The following is a 19,251-nucleotide window of genomic DNA, read 5'->3' as shown; positions in this document are numbered from 1 at the left end:
GGGGCGGCAGCCACCGAGCACCGCTTCTTCCGCCGTAGTGTGATCTGCGACTCCAACGCTACGGCCTTGGAGCTACCCAGTTTGCAGCCCGCAGCGCCCTCGGCCCCTGTTTCGGGAGGCAGCGCCGCTCCGTTGGTCTCTCCTCCCGAGTGTGCCAGCCGGACCTCCTGCATCGCTGTCAGCACCGCCCAGGCTCCCTCCCTGCTGCAGCAGCCGCCGCCGCCTGCCCCGCTTCCCCTCGAAGGACAGTCTGCTCAGGAGCCCCCTGCCACGAAGGATGCTGCCCCGCTGCTGCCCAAGGAGGAGGAGGAGGACGAGGCAACCGCATTACCCCCCACTAGTGCCGCTGGCAGCGTGTCAGCTGCCAGCAGGGAATTTGAGGATCGGAGAACACAGCAGGAAGACATTGAAGAGCTTGAGACCAAGGCAGTGGGCATCTCCCCGGATGGACGCTTCCTGAAGTTTGACATCGAGATTGGTAGAGGATCTTTCAAAACTGTGTATAAAGGACTGGATACGGATACCACTGTGGAAGTCGCCTGGTGCGAGCTGCAGGTAAAATAAATAAAAATTGTGAATTACCAAAGCACAGTCACTCTCCCGGGTGTTAGGCTGTGTGCTTAAAGGGAGGTAAAATCCATCAACTTGAGGTCTGCTTTATTCAGACAGGGAACTGCAGACCTCGTCTGAGGCAGTCCTTTGGAAGAAAAGTACAGCCTTTCCTTGGAGGCAGTTTGCCTTTTAATTCTTTTAAATACTCTGCTCTCTGAAGAATTTTTTAGCTTTATCATCAGAAAATGTACTACAGTTTTGTTTCTTATAGCATCTCAAGTTTTACGCCTCCAAAAGGCAACTTGAAGGATTGTAAAAATACTTGTACACAGCTTCAGGGAGGCTGAAGGAAAATGTGCCCATTGCAATATAGGTGAATGTCAACTTGAGCTAGCCTTAATTTTTTGAAATTTGTGTAGGTGTTTTTCTTAGAAAAAAATACTAAAATGTTAATTTCACAGACATTTTGTATGTTTGTGGCAGTGGATTCTTGTGGGAGGTAACCCTAGAATATACACAGTCATGTAGTGCATCACTTTGCTTAGTTTTGCAAAGCTATTTTTTCAGTCTAAGTCCTAGGGTTCTCACTTGAAACAGGCATAAGGAAGAAAGTAATTGTTTCCTTTCTGAAGCTTTAAAAAAAACCCCTGAAGTTTAACTTTTCCAAATGACTGGCGGATTAAGCTGGACTAAGACACTACTCTTCTACCAGGTTTCTAGCCTGACCAGAGCCAGAGTTCTGTAGAAGCCCAGTCTAACGATGGCAAGAACACCCTTGGTTCCACACGAGTCAGAGCTTGTATAACCGAGATGCAGGGTGCTGTACAACAATCTTAAAAGACGTGGGAAGAGCTTGGAGTACCAGGAACCAAATACCTGGTGTACTAGTTTGTTTTCAAAGCCCCAGCATTAAATTAAAAGGATGGTGCTTATTTTTTAGTGTTGGGTTTCGGTGCAATCCATAGAGGGGTTCATATAGTATGGCTTTATTATTGTGTGTGTTCCCATCCAATTTAGGGCAGACAAAAGAGCATTGGGTCAAAATCCCAGAAGTCTTTGAGGGGTTTTTGAGGAGTTAGCTGCTCACAAATGACTGATTGCAGTAACTGCACCAAAACTTTCTTCCCCTCAAAATGAGAGGATTTCTCGATTTGTATTCATATCTGCCTTTGGATGATTGCTCAAGCATTCTACCAGTATCTTGGTTGATTATGTTATTGCCATTATTCTATGTTTACTGACTGTGTAAGTAAGCTTCCAATTTTCTTTGTGACCCTTTAGATGCCTTGCTCCTCCATGCTAGCTACATACTTAGTGTGGTGGTCTTTTGAGCATTAATTTTAAGTAAAAAAATTATCCAGTGTTGGGCTCTGCTTATAGTGTTCACGTGCAGTTTGAACTGAGAGGAGATTAATAATCCACCAAAATTATATGACTTTTGTTTGAGATTTTAATCTTTGCAATTTTGGAGTTCCTTGACTTTACCTCCTGAAATCTGTGTTAATCTTTACACTTTACTTACTGATCAGAAACTAAAGTCAGCTTGGCATCAGTCACTTTGCTAACATTGCGTCTGTTGAAGCGTCTTAATTATCATCAGTACCATGTGGACAAACTATCTGAAGAAGCACCTTCTTTGAAGTAATTTAATAAAGCAGCTCATTTATAAAGGGCATGTTGCTGAGCTTTCAATGGATTGAAGAATTTCATGAGTAGTATTTAAAATGACAGATTGCAAAAAGCATGAATGAAAGTATTTGTAAGGGGGAAATATTTGATGTTTTGCGTGGAGGTTAACTATGTTACGGGAGTGCCTTGTGGGTTAAATTATTCTGAAAGCTGTAGTTTTCTTATCATAAGGAGACTGTGTACAAAATGACAAGTTTGAAACAGCAATATAAATTTTACAGCTGTTAAAAGTATTTGCTAAAGGAGCTAGACTCTACAGCTAGTAGAATATTTTAAGATTAAGTCCTATTTTATTGTTTGCATTTAGAAGTAAAAGGAGGAACTTGGTATTTGTTGGTATGATGGGTACATCCTCTTCTTTCTCTAGGAAAATACAATTCTTGACAGGTTAGTGATATTCATTATGTGTGATTTGTATCAGAATACAATCTGGATTTACAAAGATGGACTGAAACTTAGATGTCATTGGTTTTCCAGAATGCCGTGGTTTGAGGATTGGTGAACCTTCAAAGCATAATTATTTTATTAGGGAAATGTGAAAGATTTTCTTCCATGCTGTATTACTCCAACCATAACTAACTGATGATGACTTTTAATTGTATTGAAATAATGTTCCTTAGCAATAGAAGAGCTTTTCTTCTCTGTATTCACACGAGCAAGCAAGAGGTGTCCCACCTCTCTAGAGTCTTCGAAGCAGCGCTACTGTAGTGCTTCCAGAATGAGGCTACTTAGAATGATTATGCAGACTAAACTGTTCCTTTCATGGTTTGTCCAGAGTTAATAAAGGTGTATCACAATTCTTGATTGCAAGATGTATAACAGAATGGGGTGAGAACAGTTCGTACTTTTGCAGAGTCTTTGGGCATACGTTCTTTTAAGGGTCTTCTAGCATACCTCGAATGCTTCAGTTTCTTTAAAATTTCTGCTGTTTGGAGGGAAGCAAGATGCCAGCTGCTTTCAACTCTGTTAAACTACAGTATTTAAGTATTGGAGCAAATTCTGTAGTAGGAATCTTGTGGATCAAGGACAGCACATAAAACTCTGTGATAGTCTCTGGCAGAATGACTTTTTAATGCTGAATAATGCAACTATACCTAATTTTTATGTATGTGCTCTGTAGTGATAAAGTGTAAAATCTGAGAATATTGATGTGCTTCCTTTTGAAGGGAGCTTGGGTGCTGTTTATCAAATGCAGCTTGCGTTTCCAAGTTGCTGCTGATACTCTGGAGAATGTTGCTCCATATCCTTAAGGAAGCTCTTGAACTGCCTTGTAATGTCCCTTATGCTTGATGTGCTAAACTGTGGAGGAAATAGAAGGAGAAAGAGCTGAAATTCTATGGGCAACCTAATGGTGGTGTTAGTATCTCCAGCAAGGGAGGTCCTGGCCAAGACTCTAGTTTTTTTTGATCTGTGGAAGATGGGAAGATTTGATTTGAAGGAATTGAGTATTTCAAGGTTGCTTATAGATGTGCAATAAAATCCTAACAAAGGTGTGACTGATGGACTATCCTAGTTTACTTTGTGGCCTGTCTATATGAAGCAAATTGTGACTGAATCTAGTTCGAATATTGGATGCAGGTATTTAAATGTGCGATATCTGCCCTGCTGTGAGCATAGTGGAGCTGTGAAGAGCCCAGCAGCAGCTGCTTAGGGCCAGTGCTCAGCTTCAGTTACTGCAAGGAAATTGTTAGTGTGGTGTTAGCCTTCAAACACTTTTGTTCCCATTGTATATATTCATCTCAACTCCAGTTATTCTGAGTCAAGTGTGCCTCCTACTGTTGTCATTAGCACATCTCATAAATTGAGCAAAGTAGTAGTTAGAGCTACTGCTTTAATGGTCTTTAAGTAAGTAGAAGTTGGCAAGAGTGGTTACTGCTACTGTTTTCTATTTTAATTTAAAATAACTCTTCCTGTACAATTGTGTTACTGGTTAGTCTTTTTAAATTACATTTCTCATCAGTAAGTCTTTTCTCACCTCTGTACAGTTCAGATAACACTGTGGCTAAAATGTGATGTCTTTTCCTGTTGCGTTATCTATGTGAAGTAATACTCTTATGCCAAAGGTAGCAAGAGTCACATAGTTGTAAAAGCCAAATCTTAGGGGTAATGTGTCATCTTATGAGTCCTTGTCTCAGTTTGAGTTGGTTTTAAATCAAGACTGTCATTTAACTTCTGGTTTCTAGAACAATACAGGGTGGTGCAATCACTTACTGGACTGCAAAATCTTGTGTCTAGAATTATTGCTCTGGGTTCTGTCATTCAAATTAGTAACTTTTCAAGTATGAAAGTGCGCTTGATGATATGGAAGATAAATTGGGCTCTTTTTTGAACTATACGTTGTTGCGTATTTGAAGACTTACCTTCTTTCATTTGGACAGTGTCTTCTCTAACAGCTTCTGAATCATGCTTCTTTTAGTAGAAAGATATTTATGTTAGTTGAAAACGTATTCCTGGTAAACTGTGTGCATTGGAGAACAGCACCGCTTGTGTGGTATGTGCTGTATCACTCCTGTCCTTTGTATTTCTTTGACAGAAAGGGTAGGTTGGTCAGTCAGCAGTTACAGTTATGAATGCATCTTCTTGCTGGTATGTCACTTTGCTGTTCTTACTCTGGCTTCAGTGCAGTGTTAGTCAGGTTATTGTGCTTAACGTGTCAGCTGCTGAAGGGGAAAAAGGACATTGAGGGCTGTCTCTAAGCGAGATAGATCTTCTGGGGGTAACAAATGAGTTCAAGAGGTGAAAGTGGTGCAAGAAGAATGTTGTACTCGTTACTACTTTGAGGGGAAGCTGAATGTGAATTTGGTTACCTTTAGTTATAAATCTCCTGAGTAATAAGCTAATGTAGGTTACATGTATGCAATTCTGTTGCAGACTCTTAACTATAGACCAAGTGTGGTGTACAAATACTCCAACTTAAAAATGGATTTTTCTTTACGTGGGCAGTAGTAATGAAAAAACAATTGAGAACAAACATAATGCTGTAACCAAATGTGAACCATGAGATTCTGTAGTGTGCTCCGGTAAAAATGATAATGCGACTGATTGTCACTTTATTACAGGAAGTAGTGAGGTGCTAAATAGTATTTCCATATGTCAGATTTTTTCTGAGTGTAACAATGTGTAGAAGCTAACTTAAAACTCAGAATACAGGAAGTTGCTTGGATATGATGTATATCTTCACTTCAGATTTAACTGTACCTATCTTTATCTCTTAGACTTAAAGCTTTATTTAATACTGATTTTTAGGTCAGCAGACAACAATGGAATGTAGTTTTTATACTCTGGAGTATAGACTCCACTGCAGGCTCACCATGATAAATATCAGCTTACTGAAGTCAAAGTATAATTCTTGAAAATCTCTTTGCTTTCTGGACTGGCTGAGCTGGGAATGTTTCAGAAGCTGCACGTTCAAGTCTGACAACCAAAAAAGGGCTTGTAACACATAACTGTGGCATCCTGTAGTCTTTTTTTTTTTTTTCCCAAAGCTCATTGCATATTGCTCACTAGGAGGCCTGACTGCAAAGATGCTAGCTCTGATGCACAATCGTATAGCTACATTAAAGCAAAATGGAAAACCAGATCAGAACCTTTGGGCAGTGAGGGGAAACTGAGGAGTGTGGGCCTGGAATTCATCTGTCTGTTAAGTGCTATTGAAAAACGATTACATTCTCCTAGTTCTGGAGGAATAGTCAACATTCTGAAACGAATATACATTCTTTGAAAGTTCTAACTGTGGTTTAATTCTGAATATTTAAAAATATATTTTATAAAACTTCTTCTGAACAGATCAAGCTCAAGTCTAATCCAGTATGGTGACTCCCATGCCTACCCTGTTCTTCACATCAGTGTTTAAAATAACTCCACTAGTCTGTGAGCATAACTGTATGTGGTTACAGCCACTCTAACAGCAGCAGTGTGCCTCCTGTTCATGACTACTACTGGGTCAGATGCATAGTTGTCACAAATGTAAAGGTATGTGACAATCTTTGTGAACATCATTCTGTCCTTATTAGCTCTCTTTCTGTTCTCAGCTCTACAAATTCCAAAATGCTGAAAGCAAAAAGCTGTAAAACCGTGTGTAATCGATTTATAACACTTCCAGGTTACACTGGGTTTCCAAGTGTCTTCAAGTGAGCAGGTGTAGGGAGCTTGAAATATTGTGCAGTAAAGTTTAAATTTTCTGTTGGTTTTCCATGTTGTAGGGTAGAAAAAGTTACTGGTACTTACTGGCTTCAAATGTCTGATGTGAAAATTTCTCCTTTGGCTAAGGAACAAAACCCAGCCATATTCCTGAGTGTTTGTGCTGTAATTGATACAATTGACAGCTTGATAAATGACATGGGAAAGGAGCCAGACTAATTACCTGCAGAAGTATAAACAGTGGTCAGGCTCCCTCAGACTTCATAAAGGTGACCCTGAAAGAGAGAAGGGAGCTTTAAAGTACATTCTGGAGCTGCAGCTGTTAGGAGACCTCTACTTAGGAAAATAATCTTACCTCAAAGGGATATCACTTTTGGAGATGGCTGTGGTTCAATTTGTAACTGGCTGGTTGTGAGGCAATAATCGGATAAGTACATTCTGAAAATGTGGCATTTCTTGTGTAAATAAACAGGTTCTTATTTGTCAGTTTGGGTTGGTTTGAGAGCTGCAGAATTAAATCTCTTAAATGAGATTTGTTTTGGGCTGTTGTGGTTTAAAATAAAAACGCTTAGCTTCATAACTAAACTTTTGAGGGCTAAGGAAAAGTATTAGGACTATAATCTTTCTTTGAAAGGGGAAAAAACCCCCACCTGATAAAACTCCCTGGAAATATCCTGTGTAGAGTCCTTTGAGAGCTGTCTAGCAGAGTAATAAATAAAACAAGCAGTAATGGATCTGTGGTTGTCTCCATGGATGCAGTGCATGGTGCAGTGTAGATTCAGTACCTTTTGGTTAGCAACATCCCTCTGGGCCACATGTCCCTTTCCTATTTTGTTGTTTTTTTTGTTTCATACCAGCAGCTTGTTGTTAAACAGCACAGCTCTGACTGTCACCCAGGTTCTCCATACTGCATGTGACAAAGTTGTACTAAGCAGTGGCAGCCTTGATGCTTCCTGTCATGCATCTCCTCAAAACTCTCGCTTCCTGTAAAGATTAGCAACCTCTTTTTTTTTTTTTTTTTTGAGATCATTAATTGGTTCTTCCAAGTCATGGTTGAGTTGAAATAAAAGTTGAGTATTTTTCTGTTTCAGTCTTTAAGTTCACATTTTCAAGCTTGTCTTAGTCTTGAGGGTTATTAACTTATGAAAAATGGAAATGCAGACATAATGACTGTAACATTTGGGCTATAAGAAAAAGAATAAATATCATGCAAGTTTGCAGTGCTTCCGCAGCTGGGTATAAGACTTTCTCTTGGCAAAGCATGTATGGGTTTTTTTAATAGCAGATGGTAGAAAGTTACTGTTTTCGACTCTTAAAACTTTAGATAATGATTCCATGGTTTTAACTTGATCATGTGTGTATACCATGTCTGGAAAAACACTCTTCTAGTATACTTGAAACAATTCCTATTCTAAATAGCTGGATTTGTCGTGCTGCTTGAAAATCGATTTTTCGGAGTAGTTGAAGGCTTTTACATAACGTGAGGCATCTGAAAATCGTTTCAAATATGGTGTTAATATTCTTGTCCTAACAAATGAGACTAAACTTTTTATACTGGCTTCATAAGTATTTTTGTGGAACCTAGTCCCCAGGACTTTCTTCTAGCTGATTTTGAGAATGATTCAGGCTATGTACTGAAACTTAAACAGTGTTTGAATGTCTCTGGTCAAGATACTACAGATATCCTTCTTTCTACCTTACTTCCAACTTCCTCAGCATATTTAGAAATTGTCGTATCAGCACTTCTCAATGTGTGGTTTTTGGTTGCCCTCATTATTCCCCTTGGGAAAGCCAGGGGAAGTGAAGAGGTGATTAGGATTGAATCTGTGGCTCACTTGATGTCATCTTTGAGAAAGGGAGCTTGCTCACTTCTCTTATGGGCACAACCTGCAGAATACTCCTTAACTCCATGCAGCTAAGGGTAAATGTTCTGTTAATGGTGTTCCATGCTGTGTGATGCTATCCTCTTAACCCAAAAGGAGGTCTTTGCAACAATATCATCACAGATGTTACCAAATGGTCTTTTTTTTAGTAAGACAGAGTAAAATAACTGGGATGGAATACAGTGACCAGAAGAATTCAGATTTGGTTCTCAAACATACTCTGAACTCTTCACCTGGTGATGACAGGTGCATTGCACATACCTAGATTATTCTAAAGCACTTCCAGATTTGCCTGGGTAATTACTAGCAGCACTGTATGTTACTTTGCATGGGTCATGAGCAACTTAACATGCTCTTAGCTTACTTTTCAGCAAAGGAAACTGCAGCCTGCTGAAAAATAGACTTGTGTCTGTATTTTTTTGTCTTCCAGAAGCTGTTTAAGTATTAATATCTATGTAAAGCAGTAAGCAATTTTTACAAGGATAACTCATTCTAAATCACTCAGGGAGGCAAACTTACCAAGCTTGGATTTATCACTTTAGGTATAAGCAGAATCTTTGGGATTGCTGCCTGCATTCTTAATTTAGAAATCCTGCAAAAAGTAGGTTTATACTTGATGGCCATCTGTTTTGTAACTAAAATATCCATGAGCTTTTAAGTGATGTGTCAATGACACTGGAACTAATACTTTGCCCAGGGCTGTGTGTTTTAATGTAGGGGATAACATTTCTTTTTGTAGTCAGTGTGCCCAAGAATATGATTCTGAAATCATCTGGTTCACCTATTGGCAATGGTCTGGGCAGCAATTCTCTGGAGTATCTGTTCTCAGGACAAGATCACTATGGTGCTTTTCAAGTCCTCTAATTTCGTGAGTGGTTAGCAGGACTCCTTTTAGCATGTTACCAGTAAGATTAAAACAAAGAGGAAGCTTTGGCAAGTCTCAACTTGTGATGTGGATGCTACATTTTGAGTCATAGTTCAGAATTGTTCGGATCCTATCGCCTCTGTTAATAAGCGGTCATTGATAGAAACTTTTGATAGCTATCCACTGAACAGCTATTTTTATGCTTTAGGACAGCAGATGGTGTGGAAAATAAGCTTTATTAGACCCCTTATGAGGGAGAAGCTTTATTGTTTCTGTTTAGCTGTTCTGGATCATCTTTTTCATCTGGATGGTTTCAGACATTCCTAATTTCATTGCATCAGTTAGCTGAAGACAGTGGATTCTGATAGCAGATTTGGGGCTAGCAACAGAAAGTAAAAAGCTACAAATGGAAAAACTCGTTTAACTGATGGAGAGTTTACTACTGTTTAGAAGAATTTGAAAAGAATAGGAATGCTGATCTCTTTGTAATTGGGGTAAATCTGAAACAACTATGTAGGAATGCTGAGCTAAATGGAAGATAGTACAAAGCTCATACCAACAATTATGTGCATTTTATCTGGTTTTGGCCAGTTAATACAGTCTCATGATAGTTTAAGACTATCCAACTGATGGTGTTACCCAGTTTTCCTTGGACACTTTCCTCTCTTGGAGTAACTCTGTGACTTGTTTCTGCTTTGCTGATTGTTGCTGGCAAGTTTATGACCCTAATCTGAATGTATTCTGACTGCTTCTATCCTAGCAAAGACTAATGACATACAAACAATAACCCATCAATATTGCTATTAAAAGCTTCAGCAATCCAGGCTGATTATCTTCAGGATCTGCAAATCTGTGTACACTTATGTAATATGCATCTGCTAATGGCAATTTCTGAACTGTTAGCAGGTTTTGCTTAAATGTTGCAAAGAATTACCATGTCTTTTTTCAAATCTGCTTCCTTTAAGTGAGGCTTTTACTCCTACAGATATTTTCTGACATAAAACTATTTTTGGTTTGTCTCTTTCTTTATTCAGCTGCTTACGGTACGTTTTCATTTGGGAAATCTAGGTTGTGTATCTCTATAAAAATGCAAGATGCTGACTTCATGTGCTCTGTTTTGCTATAGCTGGTTTGGACTCAGAGCCTTTGAGTCTTCCCTAAACAAAAAATATGGTAAGTGAGACAAAACTCAAATCAGAGTCCTTGAGAAGCAGTCCATTCAGACAGGTATCCTACAGTAAGAAATACTGTCTGAAAAGTGATTGAAATTTATTTTTATATTGCTCTCTCTGGATGTAGACAAGTAGAGATTGACAGTATGTAGAATGGATTTTGGGGGCATGGTTTTTATTTGCATTTATCGTGATTTGGGGCTTAGTGAGTTGCTAGGTTTGCCAGGAACAGTGTGCTAAAAATGGAGAAACTGCAGAAATGTCTGATACAAAAATAACACTTTAAGTTTAGTTTTAGAATGTTTTTTTCTGTGGTTTTCTCTACTTCCTCTGCATGCAGCTTCAGCTTTTTTCTGCAGACAAGTGGCTCAAAAGCAGAATGCATTTCAGGTTGTCTGTACCTGGGGAGGGTGGGTGGGAAATTACACAGGGCACTTGAATTTGAATTGTTTTGCCTCTTGATGGCAACTGTAAGCCAGTTCAGGTGATGGTATGATTTCTTTTTCTGATCTCATTATACAAGCCTGAACATATCTGAGAGGTTCAGTATTTACCCTCAGGAACAGAAAAAAAAAGTGAAGAGGCTCTGGGTTGCTGCTGAAGACTTAAATGCTGTAGTACATTAATAGATTGGTGCATGGTCTGTACCTGAAAATCTGTCATAAAAAACCTGTTTTTAATACTCGAGTTTCCTCTTGGAAAACATGCATGTGTCTTCTATGGGCTCCCTTTGGTTTTGTGGACTACCTGCTTGAATGTTCAGTGCTTTTCAGTGGTTGTGGCAACAAAAAAAAAAATTGTGAGAAATCTGAGGAGGGAGAACAAGGAATTTTGACTTCTCACGTTGTAGTCATCTTGTGTTTCCCGAAAGTGAAAAGATCCCAGGGAGTTCTGGTTTGAGTTGCATTTGTGCTTGAAGTGTTTCATGCACAGAACAAATAAGTAGTTAACATCCTGTTGTTTAGGGACTGCATTTTTTTTCTGTCTGTGTAGGAGAACAAATCTTTCCAGTTGCTTTAGATTGTAATGCAACTATTTAAGAATGGTCCTATAGTTTGTAATTTGTCCCTTCTATCTGGGTGTTAGTAATGTAAACAACTTTGTCCAAATGACCTATTCAGGTAGTGTGCCTATAAAGCAAAATATGCTACAGTCAGGTTAGACTAATACAGCTTAATATTGTTCACTTCCTTTTCTGCTTTTTTGATCAACTGGTGATCTTTCTTATACTTGGTGTCCCTAGAGTTTCCAAGGTGTTTGCATAGATGCATCAAATGGGATACAGGGTTTGTCATGGAACTGTGTCTGTATGGAGAGGGTAAAAAAAAAAGTGCCACAACAGTAATACAGCACAAATTACAGCGCATCAGTGCAACTGAACATGACTAAATGTATGTGATAGCACTTACTTCAAATAGGAAAAATAGCCAGTTGTCATATCTTGGGACTAGGGTTCCAAAAAATGTTTTTCTTCTTCCCATCCAGTATGAAATCTTACTTCTCAAATTTGGGCAAATCCCAGAGACCTAAGCAGAATTGAAGTTTGATTTATTGGTGTTGGAGACACTTAAGTCTGTCATTACTGTTGACTTAAGTGGTTTCTTCTAAGGAACTTGGAGAGTTGAAAAGGCATTTACAAGACAAAGGTGAGGAATAGCAAAAAACCTTGTTTCTTAGGATGTACATGACATGAATTTTAAAGTTTTAGGAACCAGGCAATTTTAAACAACTAATTGATTCTGAAAATTCCCATTGCTATGAATGGCTAATTTATGAAAGTATCATTAATATAATACTTGTTTGTGGATTTCTTCGCTGCTTTTTGCCAAAATACCTCCCTTTGTATTCTTAGTTTACTAATATCTTTTTGAACAAGCTACCTACTGTTGACATACCTCAGTTTCTCAGTTTTTTTAGACTTGTGGATTAAATATTTGTGTAACTTACATGAACATGTAAAGTCATTTTACGCAGGTATTCAGACTTTGAGCTGTATAAGGGCAGCAGCCAGTAATGATGAACAACTTGTTGCTATTTGTTGTGGGTTTTTAGTATTTTGTAATAGATTGTGAACCTACAAATTTCGACTCTAAAGTAAAACTTTGTGACCATAATTTAGGTGTTTGAAAGAGTTTTTCTGGAACTGGAGGACAGTGTTAGGTTTACGGTTGGACCCGATGATCTTAAAGATCTTTTCCAACCTAAATGCTTCTATGATCTATCCCAAACCAGCATCTATGGCCTAGTTAGTGGTGGATGACTAGCTGTTCTGGAAGGCTTTCTGGATCTGTTTCCGAAGATATATAGATGAAGAGCTCTAAAGTGTTGAGTTGAACAACAGTGAGAAAAACTTCGCAGAGAATTGCTGCCCCAAATGTTAGGAAAACTCCTCATGTACCTACGCTATGAATGGTTTCTGCTTGATAAACCCATACTGTAAAAATCCCATTATTCCATGGCATCTGGGAGAAAGCATCCTTAGATCCTAAACCATGTAAGTGATAGGGTTTTGAATTTGAGGTTGCTGATCAAGTGATTCATAAGAATCTGCAAGAACTCTGGTAGTCCTTTTTTCACGTATGAAAACTAACACTGATGCAAACTGTAATTATCTCAAATGCTGAAGCAAAGAAATGGTTCAGTTTTGTGAAGAAAGCTTAAGTAGCTTTAGATTAGGTTGGGCTAACCAAAGGAAATATGCCAGGATCATCTGTGCTAAAGCAGCTAGCTGCATTTTCAACATCAGCAAAATAATTCCCAGAATTCTTTTTGTGGTAGCCTCTGTTACTTACTATTATTGCCAATTGCTGGTTAGTGTTCTGAATTGTTTAACTGAAGGTTTGCTTCACTACAGTTCCTCAGTGGTTTGACCTCTGTCAGAAAACAGTTGTGGCTTCTAATGTGGCAGCTTATAAGATAATACTGAATTTCTAAAGTATGCTTGCGTTGTGTGATTTTACTGTTGTGTCACATCTAAGAGTATATGTTGCTCAGCTTCTGATCTTGATAACTTTTTGCAACAAACCGCATGGTTTGGGTAAACTTGTAAAATTTGAAGGAGCGCAACTATTCTATCTAAAATCACTGATGAATACCGGGTAATGACTCGACTGATGTGCATGTTAACTAGGTTGATGTGGATGAGTGCAGTTAAAAAGCAGCAAGCTGTAAGCATAGTGATGATTTAAGTATATTTTGTCACTTAAGAGGAGTATGAAATCTGAGGAAGTTGGCATTGGAATTTAGCATGGAAAGAATGAGTTGGTTGACAATGTAGAAAACTATTTTCCACTTTCCCTTTGACTTCTGTCCTTATCTTCTCTGGCAATAATATGCAGGGAAATGGTATCTTTTGTTTTTCTTGTTCCTGTGTGGGAATGGTAATTGTTCTTGCTTCTTACCTGTTCAGGAAGTATTCTCATTCCTCCCCCCCAACAAAACACTGTATCAGTTATTGCCAATGTTGCTTTTTTGCTTTATTTTCTAACTTTGGCTTCCTGAATCTGCTGTGGTCCCTGTATAAGCCATCTGGCAGAACAAGGATTTCCCCCCCCACCCCCCTCCGCCCTTCTCCTCCTTTGCACTCTGGAATGAAGCAGATTTTGTATCTGTGTGTTCAGCTACCCTATATAAAAGAAAAATGAGCATGGTTAAAACTTGCATCTAAATTTTGACTCCTGGAGCTGCCTTTCTTCCAAACTTAGATTTTCCAGCTGGTAAATCAATCTTACCCATGGAAATGTGCTTACTTTTGTTCTCTTGGGAATTTGCCTTATACTTTTGCCTTCTCCCTTCCCCCTTCTCAAGCCAAATCTCTTTCCAGGAAGGGAAAAAAATCCATGGACTAGATTGAGCTTCAGCTGAATAGGGTGTCTCTTTTCAGATATACTTTCTGCTGCTTCTCAAATGACCAAAACACAAGTGACAGCTGAGTTGTCTGTTTGTTATGGGTCAAGGGCAGTCCAACTCAGCAGTTTCCCTTTCCTCTTCCCTGAGTTTTGTTTGGAAGCAGTAGTGATTTGCCATTCTATTTAGTCATCCTCTTGTCATGAAGACCAGGTGGAAATACGTCAGTTGTTTCATGTATAAATACTCAGTCCAACAGCTGTGAGTTTATCAGGAGTCACTGGGATCACAAGCTGGTGACCAAATTGTTAGTTCAGAGGGCTGTAAGCATTACTCTAACTTCAAATAAAACTGTACTATGAAACTGTTAGAAACAGTCTAAGACTCACTGAAAGAAGGAAAGAAGTTGAATCACTTAAATCCAAATTCCTTTTTCATGTGAAGTTAGAATTCTTCCAGAGTATTACAGAAGTTCTCTTATACTGATGATAATGTTTCAGCCACTGATGGATTTTGCTGATGCTGTTGCAGAAGTATTTAAAATGGTTGTTCTGAAGTCTTCTAATTGTCTCCTTTCCTTTTGTAATTTTATTAGGTAAGAACATTTATCCATACTATTACCCAGTGGTCTTTTGGCCAGTTGATAATCCTCAGTCTGTTTCAATATGGATTTCTAGGAAAAAAGCTGAGATACCTGATGTGATCCTAGCTAACAATGAATGAAGTGTAATGAGATTCGTAATAAATCTACGTGACACTGATAATTAAGGGGGTTAACTTGACTTTGCAGGTTGCAGAGGGTTTTTGCTGCCATCCATGTGCAAATAAGCCTTGATTTATTCCAATAATACTGAGAAAGGGGGGGTGGAATTCTGCCAATGGCCATTGGCTGTTTGGTTGCAAAATGCATTGTGTTGCATGGGCTGCTGAGCATAATGTGAAACAAAGTGCCATAAAAAAACTTGAGTGCTAAGTACATGACTGAAAAAACACTTTAATGGGAGAATGGGCATGGTCATTAACTTAAAATAGCTTCTCTGCAGAAAACTAATGTAAAGCGAGATTGTAGTTCTTGACTAGTGAAGACTGCAGTGTGTAGGACTGAAACTGAATTAGAAATAAAACAAAAATTTGCAGTAACTACAGACTTACACTTAAAAAACAGAACAGGGAAATGGCCATGTTTTAGTCTAACGACCTGCTTCTCAAACCTTGACAGGAGTTGTGCCTGTTGCTCTAAAAAGCTTTGTAGTTCAGAGGGGTACTTAAGATATTTTTAGTGTCTATGGTTAACACTTTCAGGCAATGGAACAATAAATGCAGTTGACTACACTGTTAGCTCCTAGTCCCTGCAGGCTTAAAAAAAAAAACAAAACAAAACCCCCAAAAGCCCCCCAAAAAACGCCACCAAAAAAACCCAAAACAAAACCCCAAAACATAGGTTGAGTAACTTTGTCTGCATAGACCTCACTTTTCTGTGTTTCAGAAACTGTTTTCTTCTGGCTTGTAGAATTCACTAGTGCAGTGCTTGTGCCATAGAAGCCCTTGCAGCCACCCTGAAAGAGGTGATTTGCAACTCTAGAGGTTTAGGAAGTCTAGTGGGAGTTAGGGAGACTGAAGTTGTTCTGGAGTCCTTTAATGAGGATTTTGTGGCCTTTGAATTGCATGTGTCCTTCAGTGAAAACTTCTGTTGTGTTTGAATCCACACAGTTAGTCTAGATGATGGGAACCGAGAGCATGCTTTTCATTAATGTATTGACGGTGTTTATGGATGTATATTTTAAAAAGTCTGCAACTTCCTTGCTTCAGAATCATGATGGGCTTCAGTTCTCCCTGTTCTTTGACTTCCTATAAAATAAGTCGTCTGGGATAGGTCATATTCTGATAAATGTTTGTGTTTTTTCAGCCGTATATTGATGTGTGATCTCTTGCTTTGGTGTCAAAGCACTAGGAAGTCTTTCATCTGAAACCTCATCTGAATGGTCATTTTCTAGTTTAGCGTCAGGTTTACAGTTTGAGGGTCTGGGGGTCATCAGTGTGTGCTCTTGGAAATAGCAAGTATAGCTGTTAGCCTAGCTGTCTTTTGTGGATTTTGAACAGTCTGTTAGACATGGTAGGATAACAAAATATCTTGAGCCTTGAATGATGACTGCTGTCAAGCAGAGATCAAGGGTTGTGGCGCTATGCACTTTATCGCATCCTGCGACACATTCATCAAAGATAAGAGGGGTCGACTGTCTTGTTGGGGAAACCGAGCTGAATTAATTTGCCTTTTTATCAGTTTAGTTTCACTTTTTTGTAAGCATCTGTGGCTATTGCGTTGTTTGGTTTTTAGTTCTTCCTGGATGGTGGAAGCGCAGAGGCTATTCCTATCTAGCCATATGCCCATGTTACCCCAGAGTATCTACAGGACTATGGCTGGTGATGGTATAACTTGGAGAATCCAAATAATAGCACTTTTTTTTTTACTAAAATACGTGCCATGATTTTTGTTTTCTTTCCTGCTGTAGCGTTTATGGAAAAAAAAGTTTGATTGGATGAGGAGTCTCAGTTTCATCTGTCTTGTATCTTGGCTTCTAATTCAATGTCTGACTAGCACTAATGATACTGTATAAGCTAACTCTAGGGACCCAACTGGTTATTCCATGACAAGCGTGCCACTTTCCCTGAAGAAGTGGTGCAGAGGAAGCTTAAGGACGGAAGGCGGCTTACTGGTAGACTTGAGTGGCACTGCAGCTGCTTTCCACAGTTGTTACTGATGTGGGGCAATATTAGGTTTTTGCGCCCTATAGGTTGTGGATATCAAGTGTGGTTTTCTTTTGATCCTGAGGGTCAAGGAGATGATGTGTATTGTCTAGTCTCCTATCTTGCTGTTTCCTCTTATCTTTTCCTAAGAAGTGAACTTACCCCACTGGATTACTTGCGGATCTAATTTGGATATTGCAGCTGTGGAGCTTTAGATAGAAAACACCTTCTGGAGTAACTAAACAGTAGCTCAAAGGACTGAGCTTCATTTGTTATGTTTGGAGTGTTGTGCTTTAGAAAACGCAACCTGTAGAGCATTAATAGCTTTCTGATTTTATTCAGAAAAGGATCCGCAAATGGAGCAATAGTTGCTGTTAGCTCTTTTCAGTAACACTATGCTAAAAGCAGTAGAGGAGTATGCTCTTGTGCTGAATAACTAAAAATCCAAGCATTATAGTAGCAGTGAGATGAAGTTGCAAAAGAGAAGTCGTTTTGGGGAGTTCTTTGGGTGGAGTGACATGAAGAGACATTGTTGCTTACTTCTGGAGCCCCTCTGGGCATTGCTGGCAAAAATCCTACCACAACAATTTAGTATCTGAATGTTCAGTGTAAGACTTGGTGACAATACCTAAAATGATGGTTAAAATTATTATTAAGCTGTATATAACTGAATTTCTTTGCGTTACGACCCATTAGTTGTCATAATGTGCAAGTTGATACCTATTTTGCTTCTTCCGAAAGTATGAAAATACTTGTCTTTCATGTTCATGATGGGCTGGATTCCTTCAGGGCTGACCTTAATCTAAGGGAAAACATGTATCTCTTTCCAGATAAGCTCTATTCTCATCAGTCACTGGAAATATTCTTGAAATAAATTTTTTCTAATGCATGAGACCTTCTGGTTTTAACCTGGACTGTAGTGAAATGAAAAGAGTCTGTGTCTGAGAGCCCAGAACTGAGCAATCAATTGTATATATTTTTGTAATACTTGGAGTTAGTGCAGTGCGGGTGATGCATGTGCTTAACATGAATGTCAATCAGGTGTTTTTTCCTCTTGAATACAGTTCACTCATGCAGTGTTAGGAAGCTGCTTATTGAATTCAGTTACTGCACTTTTTGGACTGCATAGTCAATCAAGCAGATTGAGAGGTCAGCTCTATAGCATAAGTATGTAATTTTCGTGGAGTTTGGATATGTAATGGTCTGTAATTTTGCAAGCTGTCTTGGAAGAAATGTGTTGGTAATGCTCTATATCTACATAGTGGTCATCTACTTTAAATTCTTTACCAGGACACATCGGAATAATACATGAGGTAGCACCACTTAAGTTTGATTCCTGTCATAAGATCCTGCTTTCAGTTGCCCAACTGGTGTGTACCTTTTAACCACCTGCGCTGCAAGTTTTCAAGCCAAGTGTCTGTCTTGAGCTTAATTGTTTAAGAAGCTTTAGCCAAGATGGTACAGATGCTTCAGAGAAAAGCGCTTGTTTTGTTGCATCCATAGGCGCCTTAAGCTTTTGAACTTCAGAGTTGTGAAGTGGGGACCTAAAAGCAGCGTTGAGACAGGTGAGTTGTCTTTACGCTGAGGAAGTATTTCCAAGTAAATAGTTTTGAGATAATAAAGCTTTAAAATAAGTGGTATTTTCTAGATTAGACTTACTTGGAAAGTGTGTCTTTTTTAAACTCTAATGACTTGATCCATGTTCTAGCCTGCCAGTTAGCATCCATGTGATGCCGTATGAAGCAGTTTGTTCAACTTACAATGCGTGTTTGCTTTATGTTTTACAAATGATAATTACTTTTTGTACAGCATGTTCAAGTCAAACCCTCAGGATGGGAAATGCAAGACAGAAAGCTGTACAATATAATTCAGTTCCCTTGTTTGTGTTGCAACTGTTTAAGCTAGTAAAGTTTAACATCCTCAGAAATGGCTTGCTTCATCAGGACATAATTTTCTCTGGAGGAATAGGAATTGAACTTTTCAAGTAGAAAATCTGTTGTGGAACAGCACATCCATAGGCGCCTTAAGCTTTTGAACTTTTTGCCTCTTTTTGCAGAAGCAGCAGACTTGGTAGCTATTAACCTCAGTGTTCAGATGATGGGGAACTAGCTTTGGTACTGGTATGTTGTAGTTAATCTGATGCAAACATCTGTGGAAATATACTGCTCAAATGGCTTTAGTTATAGCAAATTTGGATCTTGCAAAGTGAATTTTTTTATTATTTTAAAAGCAAATGTCCATGTCAAAATCTGTCTGCTTTTCCACAAGCCTTGAGGGAAAATTGATATGGATAGAATGGAATATATGTATGTATTTTTTTTACTAGATTTGGCAATTATCTGTATCTTTTTCTGTCAGT

General features: G+C 38.8%; 1 protein-coding gene across 1 annotated transcript in view; it reads left to right on the top strand.

Annotated features, from left to right (window-relative positions):
- Window positions 1-6: 6 nt before the first annotated feature.
- WNK1 (WNK lysine deficient protein kinase 1) overlaps window positions 7-19,251 on the top strand; it is a gene marked incomplete at its 5' end in the record, with an annotated part of 105,943 nt that continues 86,698 nt past the window's right edge. The window contains one exon of the mRNA XM_009582709.1: window positions 7-555. Within this exon, the coding sequence (XP_009581004.1) occupies window positions 7-555 (549 nt within the window). The remainder of the gene's footprint in view (window positions 556-19,251) is intronic.

Source organism: Fulmarus glacialis, unplaced genomic scaffold (assembly GCF_000690835.1).
Source record: "Fulmarus glacialis isolate BGI_N327 unplaced genomic scaffold, ASM69083v1 scaffold3558, whole genome shotgun sequence".
Classification (NCBI taxonomy): Eukaryota; Metazoa; Chordata; class Aves; order Procellariiformes; family Procellariidae; genus Fulmarus; species Fulmarus glacialis.
The sequence above is the reverse complement of the archived record's forward strand: the minus strand, read 5'-3'. Positions and strand labels throughout refer to the sequence as shown.